At 38.1% G+C, this 25,742-nt stretch overlaps 2 protein-coding genes across 2 annotated transcripts; one reads left to right on the forward strand and one right to left on the reverse strand.

The window, feature by feature from the left end:
* Window positions 1–768: 768 nt before the first annotated feature.
* LOC105392448 (nuclear distribution protein nudE homolog 1) lies at window positions 769–7,924 on the reverse strand. The gene is made up of 7 exons (XM_048626806.1): window positions 7,607–7,924; window positions 7,357–7,510; window positions 7,021–7,157; window positions 6,546–6,682; window positions 5,966–6,124; window positions 5,507–5,589; window positions 769–4,053 (listed from the first exon to the last, which is right to left on the reverse strand). The coding sequence occupies exons 1-7, from the start codon at window positions 7,675–7,677 to the stop codon at window positions 3,697–3,699; spliced, it is 1,098 nt and encodes a 365-aa protein (XP_048482763.1). The 5' UTR covers window positions 7,678–7,924; the 3' UTR covers window positions 769–3,696.
* Window positions 7,925–11,285: 3,361 nt separating this feature from the next.
* Window positions 11,286–25,689, forward strand: LOC105392446 (thioredoxin domain-containing protein 11). Its single transcript, XM_048627058.1, has 12 exons — window positions 11,286–11,726; window positions 11,930–12,140; window positions 14,076–14,199; window positions 14,636–14,742; window positions 15,638–15,832; window positions 16,735–16,926; window positions 17,362–17,813; window positions 18,190–18,493; window positions 18,753–18,983; window positions 19,525–19,715; window positions 21,854–21,989; window positions 25,253–25,689. The coding sequence occupies exons 1-12, from the start codon at window positions 11,515–11,517 to the stop codon at window positions 25,556–25,558; spliced, it is 2,661 nt and encodes an 886-aa protein (XP_048483015.1). The 5' UTR covers window positions 11,286–11,514; the 3' UTR covers window positions 25,559–25,689.
* Window positions 25,690–25,742: the final 53 nt, after the last annotated feature.

A 25,742-nucleotide genomic window follows, 5' to 3' on the forward strand; every position in this document is an offset into this window, starting at 1 on the left:
CACATGACACATGGGAGGCTCAAATAGTACGTCAAATGTGTAAAATGTACGCTAACGGCAACACTGGCCTCGGCTGCGCGGCCGAGACTGCCGTAACCACGCCGTAACAATGACATGCAGTGCACGCGTTGCCCTTCACCGCTACCCCTCCCGCTACCCGCTGTCGTCTTGGGTACCTCGTCCCCTCCGCGTCTTTCACCCCGCAAGGAGGGTCGCCAAGCAACTTGCCAATCTATAGCTAACGTATGAGTGACATACATAATATATGTAGTAGGTCTATTGTATAGAAATAGATGGAAGGCTGATGGAGTGGTTTGTTTGAGCCTGATGGTGGTGGAGGTAAATTTAAGATTTGTAGGACCCACAAATCTTAAATTTTCCTCCATAGACGTTTTAAAGAGTTACAAGAGTGAAATAAAAACGTAGATTTGTATTCATTCGATATATTTATTATTACAGCGCACAAAAATAGTTTGGTCGACATAATTCATACAAATGAACTTATAAATGCTTAAATAACTTACAAAATCTATACAGAGCAGATTGGGCAAATTACCTAAATAAATATTAATTTGTATAATATTATGAATGAAAAACTGTTTTAAGTTTCTTTCTATCATTAACATTTTCTATAATATGTTAACTATAAACATAGGTTTTCAATAAGGCAGACGAATAGTATAGTTATTACCAGTGAGTTATTACTTTAACATTATGTAGCCAACAATTGCTTATATTTGTTATTTGATTGACTTGATTGCGTATATTTGAGTACATGTAATTATTATGAGCAGATATTATTAATAGTTATGTGATCTAACAAAAACATCAGTTCTTTAAATATTGTAATAGAAAAAAGTTTTCTAATGAAGTATTTCGGGGCAAGAAAGACTAATATGCAAACAACAATTTTGCGTCAGGAAAAAAGAATAAAACAAATTCATAAAATGATGTTTAAAATTAATAAATCTATCCAATTAAATTTTATAAAATAATTATTTATACAGTAAAGTTGGTTTCATTGGAGATTGTGTAAGTATAATGTTGTGATAAGTAAAAACATAAGTACAATATTATTTCGCTGGAGGCGCTGTCAGCTTTATTAGTAAACAATTATTTAGTTTATAAAAACATGCATGTTGCGCTTTTCTAGGTTTACACTGTGTTATGGTTGGTATGAAGTTAGATACATATTTTTTTAATAATAAATGTCCCTTTCTTTTTAGCAGAATATAACAATATCAGCGCCCCTTTGCAGTAAGTCTGAAATTTGACATATCTCTATTCTCTACACAATAATAGTAATCGAATCTAGTATAAGCAAAATCCGTGAAAGAAATCAAAGTTACTGCGATAATATCGCCAAAAATGTACCTATTCCAACTTGCTTCATAAATTATTATAATTAACAGGGGCTATACCTATAGGTACAGATACTAACAAATACTAATGCCAATTTTTGTAGATACACAGTACAAAGAAGCCTACGAAATAGCACAATAGATCTTTTTTTAGCTATGTTGAAATATCTATTTATTCTCTACTTGTACTCTGTTTGCTAGCTGCAGTTGTCATTTCTTATCTTACAGAGAATATCAAGAAGACTAGCCTCTGTACTGTGATTCTATAAGAGATATTTCGAAGTGAAGTCGCTAAGTATAACCGTTACTCACAACACTGTATCTATCGCAGGTAATGATAGCAGATTCCTCTTATTATAGAAACGAACACAAACATAATTCTGGTTTAGAACCGGGTTTAGATTACCGATTTGTATGAAATCTGTAGACTAGTGCCGGTTCTAAATCAGATCTATATTTAGTACCTAAACTTTTTATAACAAGGGGATTATGATTATAAGTAAATTATTAAACACATATTAATGCCCAAAGTAATGTTAGTCACAAATGGGTTTAGTTCATCTAGCCGAGTTACTGGACAGGTATCAACACTATGTTGCTACTATTTTAATTTCTAATAGAATATTTACGTGTATAGATCATCCATAAAAATTTTACTCTCAACGCCTTAAAATACATACCTCTTTTCTATATTTACATTCTTAAATATCGATTTCATTCCAAAATATGTCCTCTATCTAATGAAACAAATCTTTTATTTTTATAGAGTCCTTATCGTTTGTATTACTATGATGAGATTATAGTAAAGTGAATCCACTTTAGTTTATACACTAGGAAGTTATGAGAATAACTTCGGGCTCTAAGACGCTGAATTATCGAGAAACATGGTATAGAAATACACACGGGTGTGAAGCTTTAGCTAAATGCGTCAGTGCAGAGCCGGTGGGTAGGCCAATATACATTTCCAAATAAAATTTAGCAAATCTAAATCTATTCTAAACGAACATTGATTCATCAATTCATCACAGTTAGTAATATTCACACACAAAGTGCTAGCAAATGCCCGCGAGAGGCGAAACAAATCACAAACGAAGATTTATTATGATGTTTATAGCGGCTGTTTTTGCAGGTAAAAACCTACAATATAAAACTTCAGAACCTCATCATTTTTTCCATTGAAAAGCGTCACGTGAATTGAGGTTAATGCTAACCGCCAACCTTTCCAATTAGTTAACATTGTCACTGAAGGCATTTTCCACTCATTTTCACTGGAAGAATTTCATAAATTCCATCTTTCTCTTCAAATTATAGATTTTTACCTCCAAAACAGCCGCACAGATACCTATTGCGAGTTGACAACTAACAGAGGCCACGGCCCGAGCGGCGGCGCCTGTTCTAGCGGCAAGCGAGGCCTAGTTCTTGAGCACACACCTGTAGTCCTTATTCACATCAGCGCTCGAGTTGGGCGAGTGCTCTTTAGGCCTAATGGTACCTCGGCAGGACGCTAACTTTGATTCCAAGGCCTACAATGAAGAAAATTACACAATATGAATCATGTTAGTAAGTGACGTAGGGTGATGGGGTTACCGCCGGCACCGTGTGGGAAGCTATGCATGCAACATGGAGCCTGCACCCTGCTACCGTACCATCGTCAAACACTATCAATCGACAAGCAGCGCTTGACATCTGACACACCTTGCATGGATCTGACAGATCGCTAGCGCTGCGGAGTATGGATTGCTAATGTGTCGACGGTGGTGTGAAAGCGGCTCTTTGCAAATCTGTGTTTCATAAGCAATACTGGTACTACTTATTTGTACTTACTATAAGTATTTATGTAATTAACTAAAACTAAATAATCGCTTTTGAAACACAGACTTGCCATAACTAGCCAGACGAATGGGGATGCATGGGATACGCGACTTTGCAAAACAAAACACTAAACAAACATGGCTACTGAAGCGACTAATCACAAGAGAGCTTTTCCTGTTTTAAAAATAAACCATTGCAGTGGCGCTATCTACATTTATTATTGTGTGCATCCCCATTCGAAACAACGTATCAATGCTCGTAATCTAAATTCGTCCAATGTTAAAATAACAAAAAAAAACAACAATAAAAATCGAAAAGTCGTCATTTCCTTTCTAAACTTTACTTATGTACATAAACATGGCACCTTGATTGTCAAGAAACCTTCACGGCAGTGCGATATTAACAATATCGCTAACTGAGTATTTCCAAAAATACAATACAATATATACTATTTCATCATAAAACAATTACTAAAGTAATATTTACAGTAAAAAAAATAAAACTAAACACAAAAAACTAGACATCATTTTCTTAAAACATTTGTTTTAAGGTCTTGGTTCCTCCTAGTGAACCCTAATAGATTCTCGATGCCTTCCCGAGATCGCACGGCGAAGGAACGACGCAATTTTCCGTCACCTTGGCTAGGTCTGACGAAAGGAGTTTCCCTCACTAAAGGAGTTTCCGAATGCCTCATACTACTCAGAGACAAAGGAGGCGGGCTACTTCCGGCGGAAGCTCTCCGCGGGTTCCTAAACTCTATGGTGTCACTGTCATTGTCTATGGTGTCCGGAGGCGGGAGCTCCGGCGGGAGCGCGGCGGTGGCGGGCTCGTCACACGTACACTTCACCTTACCACACTCGCGGCACAGAAACCGTTCAAGCTGCAAGCAATATAAAACATGCATACTACATACAAGCACCACTACAATCAACGACCATGCGACATCTTCTGTTGGTGGTGCTGGAACTAAGGATTTGAATTAAGAAGGCTTAGGGTACCGATGGGCTTTCTATTGGACAGTTTCAATGAATCCATCTTCTCATGACTGGCAGTTACTAGGGTTTGGTAAAATTATACTTATGCCATTTTGCTATGGAGGTAGACATAATCTTTAGTTCCAGCATTGTACATTAAATAAGTGCAAATAGTCAACACTGGACTCCGAGGATATGGACAAGACAGGTTTATGATTTCTACTATACTTACCTAATTATAATACTACCTAATACTTGTTCGTAAATTAATTAGTAAGTATTGTAACGTTATTAGATAACAAGCACATTAAAGTTTAAAAAAGTTATAGTTTGTGTAAAATGAATTATGTAGAACTTAACTAAATACATAATCGTAATATAAGAATAAACCCATTATACATAATTATAATAAACATACACAAATATTATATTTTAAATAATAAATATTATGATAGAACCAATATAAAAGATAAATTATTAGAACATTCACATGAAATTTAATTCCTCAAACTCAAAATGTACAGGGTGTTGCAAAAAGGGTATACTAAGCCGAAACCTACATGTGCAGCATGGTATATCTAAGCCCGAAACTAAAATAAGAATTTCTAAATTCGCGAAAAAAAAATCATTTTCCATAGAAACTTTGTTGGTCACGTGACTTTTTACTATGGAGAATGACTTTTTTTTTCGCGAATTTTAAAATTCTGATTTCAGTTTCGGGCTTAGATATACCATGCTGCACATATAGGTTTCGGCTTAGTATACCCTTTTTGCAACACTCTGTATATTTAAAAACTATAAATATTATATGTAGTCTACATACTTGCGTACAGTACAGTAGTAAAAAATACGAAATTACATATAAATATAGTATGTATAATTGTATATGCATAATGAAACAATATGATAAAATAGTGATGATGAATCTACAATTACAGAGAACTGGCATGAGTCAACCCGCCATGTTTTTATTGTTTCTTTATACACGGGCCATTGCTACAGCATTGATTTAAGATTATTACTTCATCCCCAATTTTTTGTTTTCATTAACCTCTTGTAACATTGTACTTTCTAAGTGAAAATATACAACTGATACACATAAATATAAAGCATTTACAACATCAACTACCATCACCTTAGAGCACACCAAATATAATAAAATAAACATAAAATAATACTATTAATATAAATAAATATCTTATTAGGAATATTTTCTATGTAATCCAATGTGATATCTATCTACTGTGCTAAGAATTAAGAACCCCATCCTCATAAATCCAGGTACTGCATTGTAGCAAGTGCTATCAGTGTGACCACGACAAGTTTGAACATTGTGCTATATGCATTTGATTCACTCACCCCAACTTTTCTCAGCAGATCACCGACGATGTTGATGGCAGACACCCTTGAGGCCGGCGTCATCGCGTTCCCGTTTACTTCTCCTGCGAAAGTTGAATATAATGATTTTTCGAACGACATTTTGAACACATAGACAGTTTATAACATTGGTAAGGATTTAAACTTGGAGGTTTTAGTCTAGACCATCATTACTAATGTTGAATATTAAAAGGTCTGCTGGATTCCTTATTAATAAGATAAATATTTGTTCCTAGCTTCTCATCAGCTCAATACTCATCAAATACACTAGAAATTGTGAATGTACAAGATGATTTTGAACACGCTTTGAATCTCTCTGCTAGCGTGTCTGTCACAGCTGGACTAGTGTTTGTTATTGTAGTAAAAAGATTAGCCAGTCAGAGTTGTGAGTCTCTAAAAGATGCCAAGTAAACTCTGCTATAATAACAAATGGCGACTCACGTTTCTGCGGTGTGGACAGTATAGTCTGCGTTTCTGTCTCCACCTGACCCCGCGGGTGTATTATGTGACCATTTGTGACCGGAGCTGGGATTTCACTGGAACTGTCATCTTTCTCCTTACACGGTACTCGGTCTACTACCTTCAATTCTTGTTTAAGATCTGAAAAGGGAGAGGATAACACTGATGAGTAAACTTCCAGTTCAGATGATTCAACCACTTTACATACACGTTTAATTTTATTGTATCTACATTGACACTATATTATGAATTTTAATGTATCTACATCTACAGTAATTTTATAACGAGAAGTGATTTGATTGCTTGTTTGTATTGAAAATACAATGAAACTGAACTTATTTCAAAAAATCTGTTATCCTACATTGCCATAGCCAAGCCATACTATTTATGCTAGGATTCCTATTGGAAACACTTTAAAGACAAACATTGCAGATAATATTTTTTTTACCACATGTAATCAATCACAACAACCCATCACATCCCCACTGCTGACGCACGGGTCTCCTTTAATGAAGACAGTGTTAAGGCCTTAGTCCAGTTATTAGATAAAGTTTTTGTTTACCTCTTGCTTCATCTGTGGCCCTCTGTAGCTTGATCCTTAAGTTTTCAACTTCATCTATTTCACTTTCTAAAACTGCATTCCTCTCATAGGCTTGATTTAATAAAGCTTCAATGTATGACACTGATTCAGATATTACTCTGAAAAAAAGTTGCTAATTTAGTCATTATTCAAGGATTGTTTGTCTTGATGTTAGTAATAGTAATTTGTCAAGGTCTCTTAGTCAACTAATAGCTTTTTTAAAGGTCTCTTTGAGTCATATTTAAGGTTGTACTTTGTAGGTACTTTTATTTGAAATACATATTATATGATTTTGAAAATAAAAAGTGGAAATGTCTCAGTTGTAGTTGACTAATTCTTTCAATATTTATTGTAAAGGAGTTCAAAGTCTTTGTGTTGCAAAAATCAAAATGCTAGGTTTCTGTTTGCTATCTATCTATATCATACATTGTAAGCACTTATTTTTAAGTGTCGGTACCTTTGTCCTCTTTCCAGGTCATCATTCTTTTGTTCCAGCTCTCTCACATAGACCGCTTGCTTTTCTTTCTCTATTTTGAGTGCTTGCAGTTCATTCTCTAGGGCATTAGTTTCATGTTGACTCCTCTCCAACTTATTCTGCAAACATTATATTTGTTAATGATACAAATTTGTGACACATGTACAAATTAACTCCTAATTGGCTGAATTAAGGATGTGGCAAAGATGATTCTTAACACATAGCAAGTCCATTACTATATCACTACTTATAACCAGTTCCTGTCTTGCTAATTGTAAAGTTTTTTTGTAACTGAGAAAGTTAAAACTCAAATCTTACCCTTAAATTTTCAATTTCATTCTTTAGCCTCTGATTTTGGTGCTCTAGATCTCTGTTTTGTTTCTCTACTTGTCCTAGTGATGCCTCCAACTCTTTCTCTAGCTGGGCTGAGTTTTCAGTGTATTCATCTAGTTCTTGTTGTATATCGTTTACCCTGAAAAAGAGGAAGTGCAAGAGTGAATGTTAGCTGAGGTATCAAGGTTGGCAGAGCTCACATGCAGGATGATTGTTATGAAGTGACAAAACTTACTTCTGCTCGTAATATTTAGCCTGCTTTTTCCAATATTCTACACTGTCAGGCTCAGGTTGTCTTGAATCCATGCTTTGATCAGAATGAGTAACTTTCAAGTAAGAACACTGGGTTTTCAAGGATGCACCTAAGATATCATAACAAAGTGAATTTGAATACACATTGATTTGATGCTGGTTTAGTCGTTTATTGCAGATTTTATGTAATCCAAAGAAAGACTATCCCAATTTTACAGAAAATTGGCCGTTGCAACGCAAAAAATGACACAATTCGTCTTCCAAAACAAGTCGAATCGCAAAAAACAAGATGGCGTTACATAATGTTGCCAGTTTTCTATTTCGAAAATCAAATCAACACAGATTAGAAACGTAACGCTATAACCGAGCTATAACCTCACTTTGCTCACACAGTCATGTCAGCATCTCAAAGAAGTTCCCTTAGAATAATGACAGCGTCACTTTCCAATGCTGCATGCTGAGACGAGTCCCGCATTCAAAGATGCCCGTATCCCGTCTTCCGGTTCCAAATAAACGATTCAGCGACGGGGTTGACCGGTGCACTACAAAGAGATTACAAACGACAATCTAGAAAGAAACACTAACTGCGACCGTGCCGGATATAAGCACGGGCTTGCGGTGCGTTTGGGTTCCGCTCATCTGGCATAATCTTTATTGACCAAAACTCATTTCGCATAACTCGTATGGTCTAAACTTTTTTGGCCGATCCATCACTTTGCCAAGACTTATGTGGCATAAGGCTCGTTTCGTCTAAAACTCTTTAGGCACAATCTTTAAACACCTAAGTTTCGTTTGCTCAAATTTATGTTCGTCTATACCTATGTATAATCTTGTTTCTCCTAATGTTATCTTAATAAATAATATATTAAGTATGTAGTAAATGTACAAATTGTGGTATTTTTCTCCTATATCCCGAAAATCACGATATTGTATGAACAAAAAAGCGAAAGTTAACGACCAATATAATTATTACAAACCCCATGAGATCGAAACCTAAAAATAGGTGCGACGACGAGCAAAGCGAGGAGGAGCGTGTTAGGTGCACATGTTCATCAAAACCAAAGCGGAGCGCAGCGAAGCGGAGCGGAGCGTTTTCCAAACAGCGGAAACAATACAAGGCACCAGTTTGCGCTATGTAGGGAGACGCTCCGTCAAAGTTAAAGCCAAACGAATATTATTACTTTGTATAAACCTATGCCATAGCATTATTAGGCTATTCAAGATTTGGCCATACCATTATTAGGCTAAACAATGTTATGCGAAATAACTTTTTACTAAAACTTGGAAGTCCATAAAAAATATCTGCAACTTCAAAACTAAAAACAATAATGCCATAGATCTCACTACTATACATAATGACCCGGTTGAATCACTTAATATTACAAACAGATACTTTGCATCAGTAGGACAAAACCTTGCCCGCGAAATAATTAGAAAAACAAACACCACAGAGGATGAACTTGCTACTAACATGAAAGGTAAAGAACCCCCTGAATCCTTATTTTTAGAGCCTACAGATCCTCATGAAATCATTAGTATAATAAATAATTTAAAAACTGGTAGTGCCCCCGGCTTGGATGGTATCACTCCACTTCTATTAAAAACAATTAAAAACGCAATAGCAGAACCCCTAGCCCATATATTTAACCTAAGCATTGGCAACGGTGTTTTCCCTACAGCATGGAAAATATCGGCGATTACCCCAATATTTAAAGATGGCACGAGAAATGCACCCGAAAATTATCGACCAATCTCTTTACTTAGCGTAATCTCTAAATTACTGGAAAAAGTGGTTAATAAACGCCTGGTGAAGTTCGTGGAATCCCATGGGCTTTTATCCCCACGGCAGTTCGGATTTCGACATAATAAATCCACCGAAGACGCAGTCATACTTCTTTCTGAACTTGTTGCAACGTATCTGGACAGTGGAAACTCTTGTATTGGTGTGTTCCTCGATCTGGCAAAGGCCTTTGATACCGTGTCAACAAAAATACTACTTAAGAAGCTCCAGTACTTTGGTATCAGAGGCCTTTCACATGATTGGTTCAAAAGTTACCTCACTAATAGAGAACAACTTATAAAAATTGAATCAGTAAAAAGTGCAACCCTGCCTGTCAATTACGGCGTCCCTCAGGGAAGTATACTTGGCCCCACTCTCTTTCTCTTGTATATGAATGACATCCATGACCTTAATAATAATATGATTAATGCAGAGATAATATGTTATGCCGACGATACCGCTATCATTTTCAAGGGCCGAAATTGGGAAGATACATATAACAGTACCGAAATGGGAATGGTGGCTATTAATGATTGGCTAGCAAACAACTTACTAACTATAAACCACAAAAAAACCAAATACTTATGCTTCCATAAAACTGCCGCATCACAACCTAATATTCCTAATCATATAAAAATTCATACGTGCAAACTCACACAAATCCTAGATTGTAACTGTCAGTCTATTGATAGAACTAATTCTATTAAGTACCTCGGCGTGATATTAGATCAAAATCTTAATTTCAAAGAGCATACGCTCAGTCTGGCAAATCGAATAAGAAAAACTGCAGCTATACTAAAAAAACTCCGTAATTCAGCCGAACCATTTCTTCTTACAAGGGTCTACCTTGCCATATGCCAATCCATTGCCTCGTACTGTATTCCAGTTTGGGGCAGTGCAGCAAAAACTACCCTAATTATTCCAGAAAGAGCTCAAAGATGTGTTTTAAAAGTTATGCACAAGAAAAATTTCAGATTCCCTACCCAAACTCTTTACAAAGAAGCTAAAGTCCTAACCATCCGTCAACTATTCATTCTTAGGCTCTGTCTCTCCACCCACAAAAAAGTACTAACTTCTGATCTCTACGATCAATTATGCAAAAAACGTGTGTTCAAAATGCCATCTCTTTACGTTAACACTTCCTTTGGTCAAAGGTTTGGAGCTTATATAAGATCACATATATATAATGGTATGTTACACTACTGCAATATGAAAGATATGTCTGTTCGTGAGGCTAAAATTAAATTAAAAGATTGTCTTCTACAGTTAGATTACTTCACCACAGAAAGTATTTTAGATTAAGATATTGTTATGTTGTTGTTTGAGCAAAAGAGACATAATTTATTTTTAATTTTTGTTAAAAAAAAAAATTTTTTTTTTTTAGTTTAAACTGTTCATTTTTATTTGAAATTTCTTATTTTAAACTGTTTTTGATTACATTACGGTACCCCAAGATACGGGCAAAGCCTAGTTTGGGGACCACTTTGTTAACTAAGATTATAACTTAAATAAGACATGTGCAAATTATAGTCTAATATTAGTGTACCTAACGGAATATGTATGTACCTAAACTGTTTTTTGTGCAATAAAATTTCTTTTTATTTATTTATTATTTATTTAAACGAGATTTATGCCATACGATTTTCGGCGTAACGAGACTTTGACCAATCGTTACTATGCAATACGAGATTAGGCAAAAAAATCTTATGCCAAAAAAGGTAGAACCGGTGCGTTTCTTTACATATTTTAAATTTTTCATTACGGTAACACCAAAATATAACACAATATTTTATAAAAAAAATTGTTGGAATCAGATAACATTAAAACAGTCGAAGTAAGTTATTCGCTTTACAACGGTTTTTGAATGTTTACTTCTATTTTTATGACAGATGATAAATGTCATTTTCAGCTGTGATCTTAGTTGTATTGGAATGGAAAATAATTGTTCTTTTCGATTAAATTCAGCTAAAGTTTGCTAAGGTTTCAATTAAACTAACCTTTATTGATGTACCGTATTAGCCTTAACGTTGTGAGGGTTGTAGTAAGGTGCGATGTGAAGTTAACAGTGAGCAAATCAAGTTGAAGTTTTTTTTGTTTATGAATGACGTGTAATGTTTCCAACGGCGGCGGGCTCTGAAGATATATCGCAGGTCACGTCACTGAGTGAAAACACGAATAGTTCGTCCAGCGATGAACGTGGGGCCGCCGCAACTACACAAACTACCAAACAAGCGAGCAAGGAGATAACCGCCAATATGCTTCTCAAGGAGATGGTATTCTGTATAGCTCTAGCCCTCACCACCTACGCCGCTCTTCATAACTCGTAAGTTTATTATTTGTATATAACAACACGCACATGAAACTATGAGCAGGCTGTAACACATTTTTTCTCTTTAATTTCTTTCTAACGATATTGTTACTTTAGCAAAAACAAGTTCACATTTAGTCCTATTAAAATAAGGAGACCCATATTCCATAAATAACATTCCCTCTCCTGTCTCAGTAATTTTCCTGTTTCATTTTTAGTCCATCAAAAGTGTCAAAGCATCCGCAGGCAGTGAGGTTCTTCAGTGATGACTCAGAGGTGTCAGACTGGTACTCGGGACAGCTCACGGAAGCTCTGGAGGCCATCAACAAAGCCGACCTGTCCCTGGTCATGTACTATGCTCCTTGGGATGCTGAGTGCCAGTATGTGAGAGGGGAAATTGAGAAGGCAGCACAAGTGTTGAGTGATAGGGTAAGGTCTTCTTTTAAAGGAAAAATTATATGAAATTTCATAGAAGACACTGACTTACATAAGATAATGAATAATCTCCATATTGAATGCCTTTAATTAAAAACATGCTAGAGCATTGGTACTCAACCTTTTTTATATAAGGGCCACAAACACATTTAAGTCATGGTGTCGCGGGCCGCAAGCAATTTTTTTTTAAACTATTATATCGCGATGTAAACTATCGAATAATAATATAACAAAACACATGCATATACTACTCAGTGTAAAAAGTATCGGGATTAGATCAATAAAACAAAAAAATATTGTTATTCATCCAAATTTCTTTCATCACCTTCAAAATATGTTCCTTTAGAAACGATACACATAGCCAACGAATTATCCAATCATTAAAACATTTTTTTAAACGCTGTTTCCAAAGTCGTGTGTAGTACCTACTCGCGGCGAATTTTCGGCGGCGATTGTTAGTTAAAGTCATGTCGACTGTTTTCTTTGACTATCGTGGTGTTGTGCACTCGGAATTCTTGCCAGAAAGTCAAACGAAAAGAATATTATTTGCGGGTTATGTAGAATTTAATACAGCAAATTCCACGAAGAAGGCCAGATTTGTGGAAAAAAAATCGAGAAAAGATTTTGCACCACGATATTGGGCCTTTCGCACAAGGATCAAAGTCAAAGTCAAAATTTTTTATTCATCGTACAAATATAAAATTTTCTGATGAACATCAATTTTTACAAATTACTCTCCGTTCGGATAAGGGGGGGGCTCTTTCTGTCTAAGGAGAAGAACGGAGGCAAGAAACTCCTGAGCCATCTTTTCAAAAAAAGACTTAAAACTAGTTGGTATACAATACTTATAAGCTTAATAATAATTATTATAATAATATGAGCAGAGCTAACTACTTATCACAGCCATGCATTAACGTCCTCTAAGTAATCATCAATTTTATAATAAGCTTTTTTACATAGTTTCTCTTTAATGTAACACTTAAACTTATTCTCTGGCATTTGAGCAACTTCTGTTGGAAGCCTATTATTTAAAAATCTAATACAGTACCCTAAAAACGATTTATTAACTTTCGCCAGACGCATCGCTGGAAAAGCCAGCTTATGCTTGTTCCTAGTATTAATGTCATGATTACTGCCAATTGTATCAAAAGTTGAAATATTCTTTCGTACATACATTAAATTGGAAAAAATGAACTGACATGGAACTGTAAGGATGTTAATTTCTTTAAATAGTTCTCTCAATGAATCCCTGGAACCAAGTTTGTATATAGAGCGGTATCATCATTGTGAATGAATTTCTCAGCAAACACTCAACAAATACCATCGAGCATCCACCATATTAACCAGATATATGGCTGCAGTTCACGGCTCTAGCTTCTTTTTTTTTCCTAAACTCAAATTTTTACTTCGAGGCACTGTTTTCAATCGATAGAAGACAATAAGGAAAAACCGCCGCGAGTACTAATCACAACTCTGAAAACAGCGTTTAAAAAAATGTTGTGATGATTGGATAATTCGTTGGCGTATGTGTATCGTTTCTGAAGGAGCAAACTTTGTAGGTGATGAAATAAATTTGAATGAATAACAAACATTTTTTGTTTTATGGATATACTTAATCCCGATACTTTTTAAACAGAATGTATATTCTCTATTATCTCTCATGGAACGCGGGCCACTGATAAAGGCCCGGCGGGCCACATGCGGCCCGCGGGCCGCAGTTTGAGTATAGCTGTGCTAGAGTGAAAAATTCTGGTTTCACTAACAAAAGATACTACTATGTATGCATAGGTTTTCTTACCTCTTTATTAAAATACCATCTGAACAAGACCATCTGTTTTAATTTATTGATTTAGCTTGCTGATATTGAATGTACTGTTTATGATAAAATGATGTATCATAGTTATAAACTTCTTTCTTAATTTTTTCCAGGTCCATTTTTCTGCAATAAACTGTTGGGATCCTGGCAGTGAATGTAGGGTTCTACATAACAAAATACCTTCATGGCCAATTATTATGGCATACACTGTAACTTTCAAAGGTGTTATTTATAAAGGTACCTTTAAATTTATGTATTTTGTTTATGACAAGCTAAACCTAAGAGCAGTGCCACATGGACTTTGCATTAGCACTGTGTCAAGTGAGCAGTTATTCTCTGAAATCTGAATAATATGCCCCATGGATGTCCTCTGTGGAATCACTCTCTAGACTAACATTAGAAATATATAAAAAAAACTTTTTTCCGCCAGTTTTTAAGTATTTAATTAATGAAGTATTAAATTGATATGTTAAGCAGATTAGTTTATTAACTTATTTGGAAAGAGCATTCATCCCTAATACAGGTTCTGAGAACTTAAAAGGGATGTACTATTTTTCATTTTGATTTAGATTTTTCTCTATCTAACTAGGTATAAACCATGTCTAACAAATGTATAATCTGCAATGCCTGTCTCTTACACAATGTATGTTAATTGCTAATAACCCTTTTTCAGGACCTAGAGATGCTCAAAGCATAATAAACTTCATGGAGTTACTAATGCGGCCTTTAAAGAGAATATCAAGCACTGATGATTTAGTTAATTTATTATCTGTCTGTGATGTAAGTATAATCATTTGTTTGTAGTTAACGTTAATTAATCCTATGATCATCATCATCATCATCATCATCATCAGCCAATAATCATCCACTGCTGGACATAGGCCTTTCCCAAGGAGCGCCACAACACTCGGTCCTCGGCCTTCCTCATCCAACCACTACCCGCCACCTGCCTAAGGTCGTCAGTCCAGCAGGCAGGAGGGCGTCCCACGCTGCGTTTGCCTGTTCGTGGTCTCCACTCGAGAACTCGTCTACCCCAACGGTTATCGGTTCTTCGGCAGATATGACCAGCCCACTGCCACTTCAGCTTGCATATTTTGACAGCTATGTCGGTAACCTTAGGCTTCTGACGGATAACCTCATTTCTGATACGATCCATCAGAGAAACCCCAAGCATAGCTCTCTCCATAGCACGCTGAGCGACTTTAAATCGGTGGACCAGTCCTACCGTCAGTGTCCACGTCTCTGCACCATACGTCATCAGGCAGAAAGCTATCTAAAATCCTATGATATACTTTGTAAACATATAAGTGTAACATCCATCCATATTGCTACCTTATAAGCAGGAAAAGCAAGGAATATTTATTAAATAATATTGGCAGAGATCCAAAATACCTTGTTCCATTCTTTAGTAGTAGACCCTTTGATCAAAATATATATAATTATATAATTATAGGTAGTATCTTTCTGCCTAGAAAATGTCTGTAAGAAATCTACCTAAGTCTCATAACTTCTGTAACTGTATCTAGGCTAGGATGACATGAGTCTATCCACCATTTAGTTTCCTTCTCAATCTGCACTCATTATATACAATTCTCTTCCCCACCTGTGAGTCTATCCGCCTTTTTTATTTTCTCAATCCTCACTCATTATATACATTTCTCTTCCCCACCCGCAGGCAGTAGCAGTAGGCTTCACGCCGCTCCTCGCCAGCTCGCACGACTACGCCGTGTGGTACAACGTGGCGCTTCGACTGGGCGAGGCGGGCGGGCGCGGCGCGTGCGCGGGCGTGGTGACGTCACGCGCGCTGGCGGCGCAGCTGGGCGCCGGGGAGCCGCCCGCCGCGAGTCTGCTGCTGTGGAACCGCACCGTAGTGAGTACCTACTGATGAATAGGAATATGACATTGTTGCCGAAAAAAGAAATAGCTACTATAAAAATGTGCCGTTAAACAAGGCCAGATGAAACCGTATGTTACTCTTGTCTAATGATTTTAATGATATGAAGTCATTAAAAGATAGATAAAGAAAGAAAGGGATAAATGTTTCTTCACACTGACAACAAAAACAGAAATCGGCGCCGGCAAGTGCTGCTAGCCTGCTGCTGTTGAACCGCACTGTCCTAAGTACTGGTTGTTACAGAAAACAAACAAAATGTTTAATTGATGTCGTAAGTCAAGTTGTTACAGAGACGATGTTAAATCGTTAATTGATTAAAAAAAGGGTATGTAGAAGCCTGGGATGGAAGTCTGGTTGTTACAGAAACGATACAAAATGGGCTGTTGTACCAGGCTCGGTGAAAGCCTGTGTTACTCTTGTATTGTAGATATTTAAACCAACCAATCTGTTAATGGTTGAAGCTAAGGATACATGCACAAATACACTATAAAAGCAAATGTAAACGTGCCAATTTAACAATGTTGCGGTTTGCATGTGCTTATCGCAACGGTTTGTCAGGCTATTACTTAGATTACATACAATGTAATGAATGTACCTGCTGAAGTACCTAACTAATTACACAAATACAAATACATACACGATTTAAAATTACCATTTAAAAATACCTATTATTGAGATAAGCACCAGGAAATCTTTTGTACATAACTCAATGGCACTATTATTCTAAATTGCATATGCTCTACGCACTGACAGAAAATTCGCAATCCTTCGCAACGCACATCCAAAACGGATAGCCCACACGTCAATCTTCACTTACTCCTCTATCTCTCGACTATACATTTGCAAATTCATTCTCCCATATTTCACACTCATCACAGGAATACACGGGCGCGTGGAACGAGACGGCCCTGTTCGACTGGATAGCAGAACACTTCGCGCCCCCCGTCGCCCGCGTGTCCCCCCCGTGGCGGAAGGGGTTCAACTTCCTGCCGTATGCTGATGGGAATCCGCTGCTGATGCTGTTCACGCCCCTGAATGCGCTGTATGAGCAGATTCCTAACTACTCTTTGGTGAGTTTTAAAAACTATTTTTGAAAAGATTTATGTGCCTAGACATATTTGTAAGTTACCTGCTGCCGCTAGGTACACGGCTTCGTTATCAACATAGGTAAATGTCGCTAATTCGCGATTCGCCATAGATACGGCGCTGTGATTGGTGGGACGCGCATTAAACGAGTTTATCGACGTCGATAACGAACCCGTGTAGTGGTTGCTATAAACCTATCGATTGCTGTCAATTTCTGTCTGTAGAAAAACGATCTTCGCTTCGAAAGTCATAGCTAATGTAAATGTCAACGTATGTATAATTCTTCTGAAACATTCACAATCACTACTCACACACTAGTAGAAATACTATGCCGGAAATATTTACCTGCTTTCAGGTTCACAAAATTACCACACTGTATTTGTAAATAAATATAAAACTTTGCATTTAAATCATTCCAGTTACGTGAAGTTGCAATGGAGTACTACAACTGTAAAGACGACACCAACCAATGGGTGTCCGAGTTGCTCAATCTACAGCGGGTACAGAGACTGCGCTACCAACAGAGGGACATCAGGAAATTCTGTCAAGAGCACACCCCGTATAAGATACCACCAAAGCCACCCAAAGTGCAGAAGAAAGCGATAATTTCAAGAAATAACAAGTATCCGTGGCATAATACAACGCAGAATAATCATAAGACGAGTGTTTTTAATTTTCTGCTAAAGCGGGGTCTAGCTATTTCGAAAATGATGGATAATTCTGAGTCAAGTGATGGGTATGTGAACATGTGGGGTTTGTTTGACAAGTGTTCGGCTAGTGTGTTCCCGGCTGAGAAGAATTTCTACGAAGATTACAAGTGTGAAGTGTATGAGGAACTGTCGGATCCTGATGAAGAAATTGTTAATAAGAAGTAAGTATTATTTGCTTCACTTTAAGGTCGATTCTGATGATGCAACTATTCTACGCTTTAGTGAGATAACAAGTTGCTATTTTCTGTCATATTAAAAGTTTCTGATAGTTTCCGATAGAGGCGCCACATTGTATGAGGCAAACATACATACATACATACATCCATCCTGACGTCCCTCAGCAGGGATAAAGGGCCTTGAGTAGATTTCTCCATCTGGCTCGATCTTGGGCAGCGGCAAACGGTAACTTACAAATGGTATACGCGTAGTTTTGTAACTTATATAAAACGTATATTATATACAACGTATATAAAATGCCAATAAATCACATCTATTCGGTATAAATGAAGTACTAAAATTAAATGTGTTTTGTTACAGACTGCCGGGCACTTCAATGCTACCAACAGAAGATGACAATCTATCAGCCGAAAATTTAATAGAAGAAAACATAAAGCACTACTGCAGAGTCATGGACTTTGCGTACAAGATAAGTCCGCCTATCATGCCTTCCAGGGAACCTGCGGGCAATGTGACTAGTATTGAAGGGCTGGGGTGTGAGCAGAATTTCACTCTATACATGGTCGCGCTAGACAGTGTGAGAAACCACCATTTTGCCGAGTCACTCGGCATTGATATAAGAAATAAGGAGGATATGACTGCTGTTGTTATTTTAGATAGTAAGGTGAGAATTTTGTTTACTTACTTTTTTTATTAAGAATGGAAATGAACTGGTTGGTAGCTGGAGCCCATTAGAATTGCTTTCCTATTAAATCTACAGGTGTTAAATTAGGTATAGTACGCCAAAATAGAGTGAAAAAGTATTTCAGATTTTTAATGACCCTTTCAGTAACCCCCTTTCGGCTTACTTATGAAAAAACCTGTATAATAGCAAAATATTCTTCGATATATATAAACATATGACTATGTTATTTTCCTTCCAGCACGAGAGCCAATACGTGCTCTCCGAATCCTACAACGAGAAGTCGCTCAAAGACTTCATTTCTAACTTCGTGGCTCAGAAACTCAAGCGAACGCTTCGCTCCTCCATCCCCGACGCTATTCACACGCACTACTACGGGTCGGGGGGGCAAGGCGGGGCGGCGGGGGACGGGGTGGAGGTCATTGACCTCACCACGAGGACGTTTAGGAGGATCGTGAGGACGCCTGGACAGGTTAGTGTTACTTTGTGTAGTTGTTATGTTGTCTGATTATTTCACTACATAAATAAATGATCAAAGATATTTTGTACTTGAATGTTGTTAAAAAATTCTGTGACACTAGCAAATTCTGTAGTCATGCAATTTTTGGTACGCCTGTAGGAGGCTCCATTGGTGCGTTGCGTCGTCAACGTCACCTTTTTTTTGTTGACTTTATGCAAGGAAGGTTGTTTCACCATCACCGTATTATCTGTTCCTAGATACGTCCGGTGAACCCTAAGTAGTCTGACACTAATCTGACTGGCCGGTCCTTCCATCACGTTCAATCTATCAGTTTTATGCTTATCAGAATTATCTTGAAATTAAAGCACTCTCCCATCATCCCGCCAGAGAAGAAGAAGAAGAAGAAGTATTATGCTGAGCTTCAGAAAGGAACATTAAGCTAATGTCGACAATAATGTATAATCTATTATTATTGAAGCTGAACATTATCTTATAGTCACTTTCTGCAACTCAGCGTTAGATTTATACTTATAACTTTACCATAATCCCACAGCTAACAATAGTCCTGCTCTGCAACGGCGCATGCCCGGCGCGCTGGAGCGGCGCGGCGGCGGCGGCGGCGCGGCTGCTGACCGCGTGCGGTCTGACCGCGCGCGCCGCCCGTCTGGACGCGCCGAGACACGACCTGCCCTGGCCCTACACCGTGGACACGCTGCCCGCGGTCATAGTGTTCCCGCCGCATACGTGAGTATACAACTTGATCAAGATATTGATCTCGATTCTGAAGACAAAAATTCTAACTATCAAAACTTGGCAATTGTAATTTTGTGCCTTCAAAATCAATATAATTCTACAGCTAAAGCGCGGCGCAAACGGACCACCAACCACAGTCATTGATGACCATGAAAATGTATGAAAATTGGCGGTCTCTGTTCACCAGTGTCTGTAGTCCCTTTGAGATCGGTTGTTCTTTCACGTCGGTTGTTGATCGCGTGCGGTCAGACCGCATGCCGTATGCGTTTACACTGAAGAGCGAATGGAAACAGCCGCAATATACGAATAGCGACCGAGCAACATACATAGATCGCACCAATGCCGTGGCTCACTCTTGACCGCGTGCGGTCTGACCGCGCGCGCCGCCCGCCTGGACGCGCCGAGACACGACCTGCCCTGGCCCTACACGGTGGACACGCTGCCCGCGGTCATAGTGTTCCCGCCGCATACGTAAGTCTAGAGCTTTTGTCCGAAGATATTGATGTCGATTGTAAAGTCACTAATTCTATCCTTACTGCCTCAAATTCTTTGTTTAATTTTCGACTCATTTTCTATGGGCATTTTTTTTAGTTTTACTGCGTTAAAATAAAATGTTGTGCCTTCAAAATCGACATCATTCTACAGCTATAGCGCGGCGCAAACCAACTACCAAAACCACAGCCATTTACACCACAGCATGAAAATTTACACCAGTGTCTGTGGTCGGTGGTCCGTTTGAGATCGGTTATCCTTTCATGTGACTGAAACAATAGCAAAACGGGATTCGATTTAGCAAGTTTTAGCTTTACCGACAGAGCAGCACATATGGGACAAATGGCGTCGCCCGGGCAGCGTAGATCGCACCAATAGCGTCGTTCGGTCTTGAACCACTTCACCCACGCCCCACTTCGCTCATAAGCGGACCGGTACCACTGATGAGATCATGAAAAACGTGACTTCGCGTTCGCTTATCTTTTTTAAATACTGATAAATAATAATCCCACTTCCCTTGGTCACGCGTGAACGACTGGACATTAATACTTTTTTGTGTTTGTCATTATGATGAACCTGTTCTTATGAAAGGAAAATAATAAAGAAATCCCGCGGTGCCGTGAAAAAATTTTAAGTCCTTTTGGGCATAGCGAAGTTTTTGGGCAATATTTAGTCTATTATACCACCATTGTCTATCATACTTTGATTACATTGCAATAATCGCTAAATCCCATCGCTGAGTTGCCCTGAATGAGACCTACTATTAGGTACTTATTATTAGATGGGCAAAACTATTTTGAATATTGGGTACATTGACCTGCTTTTTACTAATTCACTCACTAAATTACCCCTCTGTAATCACCCATCAATCAATAATATACAGCTACGTATTATCACAATAAATTCTTTTAGTTGATAACTTTCAAGATTAGGTACAAAGTCTAATCCGTATTTTAGTTCAGCAACAAATAAACACGTTCCTTTTAAAATTTTCTGAACAGTTGCCTTGAAATTTAACTGACCTACAAAATATCAATGAAAAAATCTTATCTTAGGGTCTAGACAGACGGACCGCATTTCAACTGCAATCCATTATTATTCTGTGGTTCAGGTGCAGTTTGAATGCAGTTGACACGACTGCAATAGGACCGAAACCTAACGCGAAGTCCGATTGCTGTGAGCTGCACGCCGTCTGTCTAGATCCTTAAACTCAAAAACGCCGAAGCATTTCTCAGGTTTTAGGTCATGGTAGACATCTATACAGCACTAAAGTATGAGTGTATTTAGTATGGCAAACAATACTACTCGCCAGTATTATCTTGAAATTGAAGCGTTCTCCCATCAACCCGCAAGAGAAGTAAGAAGCCGGGGGTTGGGCGCGGGTAAGGTGAAGTCTCAAGTTAATTCTTGCGAGTAGTAGGTAAACCTGTATTGTAATGTACAAATACTTCTCTGCCACGCTGACATTCAGATCTGTGGCCTAATTGTCTACAGCACATGCTGAGCTGGTGCCTATCTGACAGCTACATGTTTATGTCCCTCAATTTTTTTTAATTTGTGTTTTTCCTATATTTCTTGGTATTCAGTTTATTGGTCAGACTATAAATAAATAAACATTATTTTTTTTTACCCTACAGAGGAGCAGAGCCCGAGAGCCGCGCGCTGCCGCCGGGGTCCCGGGTTCGAGAGGGTTCAATCGTGGCGCTCGCTCTCAACACTCTTCGCACGCCGCACAACGCACGAGTGAGGGTCGCACTGTGTCAGCGGACCAAGGTGCATAAATACATAACGTGATACCCAGAGTTATACAATACAGGGTTTGGAAAAAGGGTATACTAATCCAAAACCTACGTGTGCATGTTATATGTAAGCCCGAATATGGCTTAGATATAACGTGCTGCACACGTAGGTTTCCTCTTCCCCTTTTTGAAACACCCTGTTTTACGGCATGCGGGGTGCAAGTTTCTATGTCGCAGCCGGATCGTATAACCCGGCGTATTACATGACGGCTAGCCGCATTACAAGACAGGGCCGCTTTGTAATGCGGCGGATCAACGTTTAGCCGTATTGAATACGGCTGAATGAAAATGCGCCGGATTGTATTCGACATCATACGTCATTCAATACGGCTGGCCGTTATGTAATACGGCGAGAGATTAGCCGCCGCTTTGAAAGATTTTAGTTTTGATTTTTAACACTCGTGGCGCTGCTTGACATAACAACAATAATGGCGTTAGATACAGATATTTGATGATGATTAAAACGAAGAAATCGTGTTAAATATGCTAGTAAACAGTACTTCAAGAACAATTTTCACGTGAAATTAAATAATTTCTATTCCGATCAATGCGGGTACAGTGAAAAACGTACAAAAGATGTAACGCACATCAATCAGCTAAAGTGACCATGGATTCTGCTGGTCGGCGGATTTCCAGATAATACTACTGGGTCAAAAATATAAATTTTTTACCCAGCCGGCAAAGGTTATTTGATCTTGAAGAGACTGCGACGAGGCAAACGTAGTGTGGGACGCCCTCAGGCTAGATGGGGTAACGACTTGCGAAAGGTGGCTGGTTATGATTGGATGTGGAATGCTGTAGATCGCATCCAGTGGTGTGCTTTGGGAGAGGCCTACTTCCAAAAGTGATGTTGATGATGAAGAATAATAATTCCGAAGATCCTACAATCCGAGTAGTGCCCATTAACAGTATTTTGATACTTTAATGGAAGTCCATATGATAGATTTACTCTATTATGATTACAAAAATCCTTCACCTGTAATGTCATGCTTAGCCGCATTGTCATTTCAATACGTTCTTCAATACGGCGGCCCACGTTTAGGCGCATCGTACTACTACTGAATTGTAGGGTAACCATGTCCATACTAAGCATGACATTACAGGTGAAGGATTTTTGTAATCATAATAGAGTAAATCTATCATATGGACTTCCATTAAAGTATCAAAATACTGTTAATGGGCACTACTCGGATTGTAGGATCTCCGGAATTATTATTCTTCATCATCAACATCTGGACGTAGGCCTCTCCCAAAGCACACCACTGGATGCGATCTACAGCAATCCACATCCAATCATAACCAGCCACCTTTCGCAAGTCGTCACCCCATCTAGCCTGAGGGCGTCCCACACTACGTTTGCCTCGTCGCAGTCTCTTCAAGATCAAATAACCTTTGCCGGCTGGGTAAAAAATTTATATTTTTGACCCAGTAGTATTATCTGGAAATCCGCCGACCAGCAGAATCCATGGTCACTTTAGCTGATTGATGTGCGTTATATCTTTTGTACGTTTTTCACTGTACCGCATTGATCGGAATGGAAATTATTTAATTTCACGTGAAAATTGTTCTTGAAGTACTGTTTACTAGCATATTTAACACGATTTCTTCGTTGTAATCATCATCAAATATCTGTATCCAACGCCATTATTGTTGTTATGTCAAGCAGCGCCACGAGTGTTAAAAATCAAAACTAAAATCTTTCAAAGCGGCGGCTTATCTCTCGCCGTATTACATAACGGCCAGCCGTATTGAATGACGTATGATGTCGAATACAATCCGGCGCATTTTCATTCAGCCGTATTCAATACGGCTAAACGTTGATCCGCCGCATTACAAAGCGGCCCTGTCTTGTAATGCGGCTAGCCGTCATGTAATACGGCGGGTTATACGATCCGGCTGCGACATGGACATGGTTACCCTACAATTCAGTAGTAGTACGATGTGGCTAAACGTGGGCCGCCGTATTGAAGAACGTATTGAAATGACAATGCGGCTAAACGTTGATCCGGCGCATTACAAAGCGGCCCTGTGTTGTAATGCGGCCAGCCGTAATGTAATACGGCGGATTATACGATCCGGCTGCGACATCTACACCGTTCAAACGTGATTGATTGAAAATTAGCGCCCATTTGTTCGGCGCGGCGTAGGTACCTAGTGTACCGCTTGGTAGCTCGTTCGTAAGAACATTTACCACTTGAACTCTGGAGGCTGAAATAGTAGAGAGCAAATAAGTTGAACACATAAGTTTTTGTACGTTATATGAATATCTACAGATATTATTCACCTTTATGATTGCCATAATAGACTCGAGAGACTATACGCGAATCTCTATCCTCTGAGTCTGCATCTTGTTATAAAGAGTTGAAAATCTATAGATGGTGCTACCAGAGCCTATAATATATTTTTTTATTATCCAGTCTCCATTTTGAAAAATGGTGTCATTTTCAATGTTATTTATTATAAGTAAACCGTAGCTAAGGTAAAATCATTGAATTCAAGGCCTATACCAATACCGGCTTCGTCCGGTCAAACTATAGATTTGATTTGATGGAGATATCAACGATTAGCCGGAATAAAAGGATTATTATCGATAAACAGAAAAAGTATTTGCAAGAATTATAAACTTTTTGTGATTGATTATAAAGTATCGGGCGGTAATACGCACTCGATAACATTGACTGCCCAGATAGTGCAACAACTAGCCGATTAATTTACTGATAGTGTTTTATAGTTTTATTAGGTACAAGTATTTTTATGTTATTGCAAGGCAATGCCCATAAAGTTTCCATTAGCCTACTTCAGACAAAGTTATCTAGGTGTTTCATAAACATTAAATTGGTACTTTTACAACAGGTTGATAAAAAAGATTCATTATTCAAAACACACATAGACACAAAATATTATAGGACTTTAACAAAACCCTAATGTCTGTTTTACAATGTCTGGATAAAGGTGCGTTATAAGTTATAACATTATTTCTAAACTGGCGACCATGATACAATCGTGAAGGCTAGGCAACAGAAATATGATGTACAAAAATTTGGACCCAGCTTTAGGCTGCCTTGCATTGCATGAGCGTAGTTTTTATGAAATTTCACTGGTCAATTTTTATCTCGCTCACCGCACCGCTCCGCTCTTATGGACAGGCAGTCTCAGTCAGTGACAAAATAATATTTAACTTTTATCAATGAAAATACGCTAGTATTCCCAACTTAACCCACATTATTTCTGTTCCAGGCGTCAGCAGGCAAGAAGGCGTGTCTTCGAAACGTAAGAGAACACATCACCTCAGTCATCGGCCGCAACCTTAAATACTGGCGACGAGCGCAGACCTACAAACTAAGAGACGCGATCTCCAAGAGACTAGAAATATTACACCAAGTGCACTTCCACCTGTCACTTCTACACACTAGCGACCTCTATGACAAAAACCATAGACTAGATAAACTACTCAATTCCCTAACCTCCCTAGCAAAACACTGGGACATTGACGTGTCGCTGTTAAATACCAAATCGATTAAAAAGAAAACTGTGCTAAGTTGATATTTACTCCTATTTTGTATATAGTGTACATTTTATTTATTTATTTTGTATCTATAATAATATGTTGAACAGATTATTTTTCCTGCATAGTTATAAGTGAAAATGTTAATAATAAAAAGCTTCAAGTTGAATAAATGTGTTTGAACTGTTTAAGCTTCGCGCAGACATATTTTAATATAACAAA

The sequence above is a fragment of the Plutella xylostella genome, chromosome 17 (assembly GCF_932276165.1).
Source record: "Plutella xylostella chromosome 17, ilPluXylo3.1, whole genome shotgun sequence".
Classification (NCBI taxonomy): domain Eukaryota; kingdom Metazoa; phylum Arthropoda; class Insecta; order Lepidoptera; family Plutellidae; genus Plutella; species Plutella xylostella.

What these genes read in the sequence shown, in the direction of transcription:
- LOC105392448 (XM_048626806.1), bottom strand. Translation starts at nt 7,677, where the DNA reads ATGGATTCAAGACAACCTGAGCCTGACAGTGTAGAATATTGGAAAAAG. An exon ending in ATGAAATTGAAAATTTAAGG is followed by an intron (nt 7,158 to 7,356) that starts GTAAGATTTGAG and finishes TAATGTTTGCAG; the next exon opens with AATAAGTTGGAGAGGAGTCA. An exon ending in GACCTGGAAAGAGGACAAAG is followed by an intron (nt 6,683 to 7,020) that starts GTACCGACACTT and finishes ACTTTTTTTCAG; the next exon opens with AGTAATATCTGAATCAGTGT.
- LOC105392446 (XM_048627058.1), top strand. Translation starts at nt 11,515, where the DNA reads ATGTTTCCAACGGCGGCGGGCTCTGAAGATATATCGCAGGTCACGTCA. An exon ending in CAAAGGTGTTATTTATAAAG is followed by an intron (nt 14,200 to 14,635) that starts GTACCTTTAAAT and finishes ACCCTTTTTCAG; the next exon opens with GACCTAGAGATGCTCAAAGC. An exon ending in ATTTATTATCTGTCTGTGAT is followed by an intron (nt 14,743 to 15,637) that starts GTAAGTATAATC and finishes CCCCACCCGCAG; the next exon opens with GCAGTAGCAGTAGGCTTCAC.